Source organism: Sylvia atricapilla, chromosome 4, assembly GCF_009819655.1.
Source record: "Sylvia atricapilla isolate bSylAtr1 chromosome 4, bSylAtr1.pri, whole genome shotgun sequence".
Taxonomy (NCBI): domain Eukaryota; kingdom Metazoa; phylum Chordata; class Aves; order Passeriformes; family Sylviidae; genus Sylvia; species Sylvia atricapilla.
The window spans coordinates 14,623,335-14,631,826 of record NC_089143.1 but is presented as its reverse complement, the minus strand read 5'-3'; the positions used below and the strand labels follow the sequence as shown (position 1 = coordinate 14,631,826).

General features: G+C 36.0%; 1 protein-coding gene across 1 annotated transcript in view; it reads right to left on the bottom strand.

Moving 5' to 3' along the window:
* Positions 1-87: 87 nt before the first annotated feature.
* Positions 88-8,492, bottom strand: part of SEL1L3 (SEL1L family member 3) — a 33,959-nt gene continuing 25,554 nt past the window's right edge. Inside the window, exons 18-24 of the mRNA XM_066317145.1 lie at positions 7,994-8,084; positions 7,794-7,878; positions 5,951-6,060; positions 4,566-4,693; positions 2,793-2,895; positions 2,623-2,695; positions 88-1,361 (exon numbers count right to left, since the gene is read on the bottom strand). Coding sequence (XP_066173242.1) covers positions 1,192-1,361; positions 2,623-2,695; positions 2,793-2,895; positions 4,566-4,693; positions 5,951-6,060; positions 7,794-7,878; positions 7,994-8,084 — 760 coding nt within the window. The 3' untranslated portion in view covers positions 88-1,191. The remainder of the gene's footprint in view (positions 1,362-2,622; positions 2,696-2,792; positions 2,896-4,565; positions 4,694-5,950; positions 6,061-7,793; positions 7,879-7,993; positions 8,085-8,492) is intronic.

Here is an 8,492-nt window from a genome sequence, read left to right as displayed (position 1 = left end):
ATGTAAATAATGATCTTGAGAGACTGTAACAGCAAGATAGTATTTCATCCAAGAGGTGCCTTGAAAGAAATTCTTCCACACACAGGCTGAATTACAAAAATATTTTTATTTACAAGAGTAAATAATGTAGTGCAAGGCAAGTGGATTTAACCCCCAATAATGCATAGATTGATGCAATTTAGTCTGTGATCTACATAATTTTGCAGAGGTGACTGCACATCTGCTGTAAAGGTTAGACCTTTTCTACAGCCACTTTACAGACAGCTTTAAATCAGATAAAAGGTATTTGCACTCCATACATGTTATCCATATGTCCCACCCAACATCTGTCAAACTGTCACTTAAACAGGTGTCTTTTAGAGTCACTATAGAACACAAAATAAATCCTTGCCAGTGTTATCTACAGAAGAATACAAAAATAAATTTTGGTTCACTTTGTGTTACCTGATCACACTTAAATATTCTTTTACTAATTCATTGGGGAACTCCTTTCTCTAATCAGTGGCTCTTAGCAGGAAGAGAAAAATTTTGTTGTGTCCACCAGGGAATGTGGATCCTTGTAAAACTTTGACTAAAACTGAGCAATCATAACTAATATGTTATGACCATATTGCAAATATTCCTGGTGTGTTTTCTTTCAAAACAAAATACTTTTCACATTGAAAAATCAGCATGGAATATAAAAAAGTCATTGTTACTGTTGCATGTACTGAAGTCCTGACTATTTTCCATGGAACTTGGAAAGTATTGGTGACTGGGTTTGCTTTTATGTGATTTCCATGATTCAAACTTGGAAGACTTTGCTAATTTCACCAATAAATAAGTTCAAATGCAGTAAAAGCAATTTAATAAGAGATTAGATGTGTAAGTAAAACTTCATTAAAGTGGGATGTTTGCTTATTTTTCAATTAGGCAAAGACTTTTCAGGTTTCCTTCCGGGCCCTTCCATGACATACAGTATGATTGTGTGTTGGATAGAGTGAGATAATCTGCATCATCTGTTTGGAGTTAAATAAATTACAGGGATGGTTTTCCTCTATAGTGGAGAAGTCAGATCAGTGAACTTCCCTACAACTTCAGCTGTTGGACTGCATTATTAATGCCAGGTACAGGGTTGGTTTCCAGTTCTTGGATTCGTAGTAGTTCATATCTTGTCTACCCAACAGACGTCAACCTTGGGAAAACTACACTTCAGCTGGTAACAAGAGGATTCTGAGGGTTTGACTCCTGCTGTGGGAAATTGTTTGAAAGAGTAGGTTCATCTTGCTGTTCTGGTCTGGTAGTGCCCTCGCTGTCATTCCCTAAGGAAGAGGGGACGTCTTGTGACAACGGTTCTGATCTTCTTCCAGGAGAATTATGAGCTTTAGAAGAACATCAAAAGAAATTATTTTTAAAAAAGCCACTGTGTCTAGCAAGTCTGATAATCAATACTTAAATATTATGTGGATGTCAAATTATATTTAAAGATAATATACAAAGGTTTGGAAATACTGAAAGTATAATATCTATAACTATATACTTTATAAATTTGTTACATGGTTCCCAAGTGACATAAAGTAATAGCTAGTAAGAAAAGAAAGCAGGATTTCAGAATTATCCCCATATTCAGTCTATTATTCAGAGTTACATGTCTTAATTCAAATAATCTTTTCAGATTTAATGGTGTTGAGGTTTTTTAAATACTATTTCCTATAGGTGTAGGTTATCAATGTGAAAGTAATTTTTTCAGTATTTTATTACAGAAATATATTAGAAAATATTATTTTCTGATGTACACTTCAACTGCTTACTGGGATTAAAACACAACATAACAAAATGTATGTAGTGGAAGAAATTCTTTTTATAACTGCTAATATTCCAAATTTCCTGAGTAAGTCTTGTCATCTGAATTAAAACACTTGACTGAAGTGGGAAATGCTTTTTAAATGATGACTCATTATTTTTCATGTGATGGTAGGGGTTTTCTCCCCTTTACTCAGCAGTGTAGTTTTGTCTCTGATACCTTTCGGTGCAATAGAAAACATGATGGCAGTTTTAACAGACTGAAGGCTAGCATTTCTGTTTGTTAATATTCTTTGTCCCACCAAAATAGACAACCTAAAGCAAACTTTCTATTTTAGGACAGGAGGAGCCTCCAGCTCCTGACTGAATGCACTTGCTGATTCTGTTACTGGTGTTAAGAGTCTGAACTGACTCTTGCTAAGTTACTCCAATATACCAGCTGTTGGAACCTCACTTTTTCTCCCACCTTGCATCTGAAGAGACCTGGTCCTATGAAACAGGAAACACACTTTGATTGCATCTTGCAGAGACTACATAGGAGTCAAAGTCATATAATTATTGTAACAATACTGCATGTTGAGAGATGGGGAATAATCGCATGCAAGTAATGTTTTTATGAACAATCTCCTTTAGCAGGAGAAGTTCTTCAGAAACCAACAGGTTTAAAGTTATGCTTTGCTTCATCTACCCCTTTTTAATGATCAGAAAAAAAAGATGTGTTAAAGCAGCTACTGCTCAGAAGTACTTCTACCAAACCTAGAATGCTGCTTTCATTTTTAAAGGTTTTACTGACACAAAAAGATCACTGCTCTTTCTTCAGTTTTGCTGACACGTACTTACCAGATAAAGACTGAAAAGACTGCACTGCAAATGCAACAAGAATTGATAAAAGAAAGGTTCCCATGAAGTAGATCTGTGACAAAAATTAAAAAAAACATAGTTAGAGCAGTGCAAAGCCAGGGCAGAGTTCCAAATGATCTGTGCAACTGTAATAAAGGAGCAATACATACCAGAGTAGAGTGTAAAACATTGTTCCAGAGAACTCTCATGTAAAAATAAAGCAATGCTAATGAACATGGATTAATTGATTCCTGGTTACTATTATTCCAGCACCTACAACAAAAAGATTAAAACAACTCATTAGTTCTCCTTCACAATTTGTGGCATCAATCATCTGGGAATCTCAAATGGGTTTGCAGAACCAGTAATCCAGAAAAACAAACAAATATCATCACCATCTTAGAGATGGTGAAGTAAAAATTCAGAAAAATACCAGCTTAAACTTATTAAGCACAGAATACCTTACCCTAGAAGTATATTTTTTTTATTTTCTTACTGGTCAACAATAGGTCTAAGTATCCAGGCTACACTTCCAAAGCAGTCACAGTTCTCATTCTAACTAATGTGAGCCAACAGCAGAAGGACTTGGTTTAAAATTAATGTATAAAATTTAGTTGCCTATGCAGAATACTGGTGCCAAAATTCCTTTAGAGACAATGACATATAGCAGAATGGAATGAGAGCTTGAAGAGTGTTTTAGCTGACTAGCACAAGGTCATCTGCTGTGGGGTGACCTGAACAGCTTTCTCAGTTCTATTAAATAGGACTTCACCTACTAGGGGCATTTAAACAGCTAAACCATACACATCTATATTAAGCTTTAATTGATTATTTTCTACAAGGAAAATATTATTTTCTAGGAAGGAGTGGTGACATATATATATTTTGTTATATATATATATATTTATGGTTTAGTTATAAAGTCATAGACTGTGTATATGTATACAAAAGGGCACATACAATGGGAAAACTCTTCAGCACTGTCAACTCTAGAATTACTCTCACAGCAAACCAGGTGAATTCAGCCCAAGTGAAGGCAGAATTCAGACTCATGCTTGCAATCCCAGATGGTCCAGAACCCCTATGTATCTAACTAGTAGTTTCATGTGCAGTGGAAGTAATTTAAGGTAAAGTTCAGTCTAACTGCAGAGAAGAACAATTTCAGCAGATTGCTGGTGAAGAGACAAATGAGGTTTTAACGTTGGTATCATTTCCACTTTTCTGGGTTCATTCAGTAGCAAAACAGATGATAAACCACCCACTTGTCTTTCATAGCCTCATGTATTAACCATTAGCTCCTCCTTCTTCAAATATTTTGAAAGGCACTTCCACAAATTCACCAAATATTGTGTAAGCTTTGCCTTCCCACTATGCCTTCTAACATCTGTTGCTTTATCTGGGCAAAGGAAAGCCAAGTTCTGTACTGGAAACAGCACACTAGGTGGTTTGTCCATGAATAGTGCTGCCACAGGACATTTGGGCAGCAGACCTGTAACATTCTCAGGTATCTAATATTCTATGCCACAATATCCGTGCCAGTCTGGACATATTTGCAGAGTCAATAGGAAGGATTGCTATTATCCCAGGTACACATTTTTCAAGTTCTGTATTAAGTTATGCTACATTTATAATTGAAATATTGGTTTGGACTGCACACAAATCACCACTGCCTAACTTAGGAACTTAAATATATTAAACTGGAAAAGACCTCTTGGATTACTGAATCCAGTCCCTGCTATTTCAGGTAACCATATATAAACAGGTCTCTTTAACAGCCATAAACTGAAATATATTTAGGGTTTTAATAATTTCAAGTATGTTGACCTTAACCTGCCTTAAATCATAAAAGTGAACAAAGTTAATAATTACAGGAGCTGCTGTCCTCCAGAGAAAGTGTTATGTAGAAAACCAGAAGATGCTGATTAAGGTTAAAAAAGACTCACCTGTAATACAGTTCCTGAAGAAGTGATGTATTACTAGAATGCAATGCTTGATCAATTTCCAAGTGATCCAGAATGTAGGAAGGTATGGAGTTGCCCTCTTCTATGACAAGGGCCAAATTGAAGAAACCCTAACAATAAAAAAAATGTGCACTTTTTAAAAACATTAATTTTTTGCATCTGTATTAAAGCACCAAGTATCTAAATAATTGTAACTGTCTTCCCTAAATTTGTTCAGTAGAATGTGATATTCACCAAATAATTATGTGAGCCCTTTCTCCTAACCATATACTCAGGTAAATACTGAGAATGCAAAAGAAGCACAACGGTTTCCTTAGTTCATGTCTTTTTCCAGATAGTTTCTTTTTTATTTTTAGTTGCTCTTGAGGCACAGTCACCATATCAAACTGTCATATTTTATCTCCTAGGGAAATAGAGTGAAAGCAGAAATGTATTTGTATTCTGTTACTGTTCAATTCCCCTTCACACAGCTCTACAGATCAACAGAATCTTAGTAGTGAAATTGAGAGCAGAAATTTCCTCCAGACAACTTAAGTTCTTCATCTTACGGTTTTGCTTATTGGGACAAGTCTTAGGCAACCCTATATCACTTCAGAGTCATGAAGATAAAGACACAAGAGACATTTTACAGGATTCCCCACTGCTTTGACTTTCATACTTTGAAGTGACTATTTATGCACCTCTTCTTTCCTTTTCTAGTTTAGCAGTAATGTTTTGTCCCAATATCCTCAAAAGAAAACCCACCCACACTACCTCTGGTAAGTCCACATACAAGACACCATCTGGGAATGTTGCCATAGGGACAGGAAGAACAGATTATTGCACCCAGGACACTTCAGGAGAGCGAGAGAACAGGAAACTCAATGGTGAAACACTGCATGTCTTTGGTAATGTGACATGGTGTGTTCTTTAATTATAAAGCATTTTCAGATGAAATCTTTGTTAGTGAAGAAAATTCACTCTGGGATTCACTTGGTATAATACGCCAAAGGAAATGGGCCAGTCTTCTTTTTTTAATCATAAAATGGCAGAGGATAGGACTGGAATACAATCCATCTACAAATTCTTCCTCTAGCAATAGCAAAAATACTGAGGTCACAACTAAGTCAAGTGCCAAGGTAAGGCAGCACTGAATTATATAATTTACCTTTAGCTTACAAAGAAGCCTAATTCTAGGACCATTAATCTATGCTAAGTTTATCTTCTATTATGAAACAGCAACTACTGACTCACAAGGTATTTTGAAATAATTGTAACTTATTCTAGCAGGTTTCTTAGGTGCAGATGAGGCCAAGCCGAAGAACCAGTCACAGCTAAATTCTCAGATTGTTCTGCACTCTGATGTTTTGCCATGACTGCAGACCCACCTGTGAATCACCCTCCAAGGCAGCCTGGGCGTACATCCTCATGGAGAGCTCAAGGTCTTTAGACTGGTTCTGGTAACCATAGTAGTAGAAATCACCCATCTTCAAATAAGCTGTGGAAGAAACCAGCAGAAGATAATTTAGACTACTTGTAGCAACAGAATTAACCAACTGTTAATGTGATGGAAAAGGGAACATTAACTCTATTTAAAGCACAATATTAACACCCAAATGTACCCTTTCTCTCTGCTTGTCTCTGTGGCTACTTTATATCAGCTTCCCACTGAAAGTAATTATCCTTGTTTCTCTTTAATGAATTTAGTGAATGACATTGCTTTTACAAAAACTGAGGCTTGAGGATCTTTATACTGCATTCCTTTTTCACTTGCTGAATCTGTCTTTGGACAACCTGAAGCCTTATTTAGTCAGATTAGCCCTACTAAACTGATGAGGCCTAAAACCATGCCATCTATGTGTTTGCCCTGTGCCTGAAACACTATGGTGGCTGAACCTTTCCCAAAAGGAAGAGAATGTTGCTGCTGATAATTTTATTATAGTTGCAGGTCCAACTAATTGAATCCAAAATTCAACTCAGGACAACAGCAGGGATACAATTTTCCTGGACTAGAAGGGAGCAATCCCCAGCAAATATTTTACAAACATCTTTGTGTGACATTGCGCTGTAATGAAATGCATCAAAAGAGAAGGCACTGACCCAGACAGGAGCAAGCATGATGTTGCACTAATCTGTGCTACTGAATTTAAAAACTCCTATGATTGTGCCTGCACTTATCACCTAAGCTTTCCTCAAATGGTTTGAAACTCTTCTACACTTTGGCTTGTGCATCTACAGCAGGTACTCAGAAATCCCACGTATTTTTACAGAACACTGAAATGGAATGACAGTCCCATCCTATGAGTCTGACCTTCAGGATTTTTTCTAATGTAAGCTTGTGCCAGTGGATCTATCAAAGGGTCAAACAAACTACACCTTGCTAAGGTGTCTACAAACTACTCAGGAAAACTAACAGTGTTTGTCAGCTCCTCTGGCTTCAGGCTATATCCATGTGGTATTCAGTTTCCACACATTTAAATGTCCCTCACTGTGTATTTAAATGAATAGCATGAATTACTTTTACACTGCACTTTTCTACATGCTTGTTACAAATCACTGAAATGCTCTTGTGAGACAATCAGATCAATGTTTTCAAACATTCAGTAAAGCTTTCAGAGGCACCAAAATGATTTAGCTATTGAAGCCATAGATGGAGTAAAATTCAAGGCTGAGGAATGTAACTTATTTGCAAACAGACCTTAAGAGAATCCTTTAGTTCTCCAAGGTAAGCTCTACCAATGTTGATAAACTCTGTACCCTAAGAGAAAAACTAATAATTAATTAGATAAGGAATCCCTTAACGTTTATTAGTTTCTCATGACTCAATAATGATACAGAAGTATATTTGCTTTTGGATTGTCTTTTTGATAAACCAAACAGCATGACCTCCTAAAGTCTACTGCTTTTTTTTCCTCAAACTTTAACTCACCTTCTCAGACTCCTAAATATCTAGCCCTTCCTCAGGGCTTAGCTTTTTAGTTTTATTTTATTAAAAATTTATCCATTTAATGCAATAAAAAGGAAATTTTCAGAAAACCTGTGCTGAAATACAACACTTTAATTACCTATTCTTCCCTGATATTCCTATCAAAACATGAAAAAGCACATGTATGATTAGTAGGAATTAATCTTCCCTCAACTTGCTTACTCACACAGAAGTTGTGATAAACACAGATTTTGAAATTAAAAAAAAAGTAAAATGAAAATTTAGAAAGAATTCCATATACATACCAAATGATGGAGCATTGACTTGAGAAACAGAGAAATTGTAGTATCTCCAGACACAATCGGTTGCTAGGTATTTTCTTGCTAGGTCCTGTAAAGAAAATAATTGATTCATTAATTCATATTCCAGGTAAGAGATTAATGGCACACATTATCATTCACAAGGGCTCCTTTCAGGATAATGAGTTGTGAATTCATTTACTCACTGGTCTTTCTTCACAGATGTGTGCTAAATTTGACTGCGACACTTCAATCCCAGTTTCAGCTGCTAAAATGTAATGCAGCAGAGCTTCATGCCTAATGTTAGATAAAATAAATTAATGAAAAACCTTACAAAAATAACATGCATTTTAGTTACAGTTAAAAAAAAACCCAAAAGCATTAAAAAAAGTAAAAAATTGCCTACAAGCCAAATTTTGGTACAAAGTCTAAGAGTAAGAGGCTGGGAAACCCATGCAACAGCGACACATACAGGCAATACTTGGTGTAACCAGCCACGCTGGACCTCAAGAATCTGCAGCTCTTTCCCTCTTGCATTGAAGCCACTGGCTCCAGTGTGCATTTACTCTAACTGCCAGACTGATGGGAAAGAAGAATTGATACTAAGCCCAATCCTCTATCTAAACATTTCAGATAAAATTCTATAAAAAGACTCTACTTGAACAAAAATTCTACAAATAAATCTCTTTAACATTCACCTGAGTA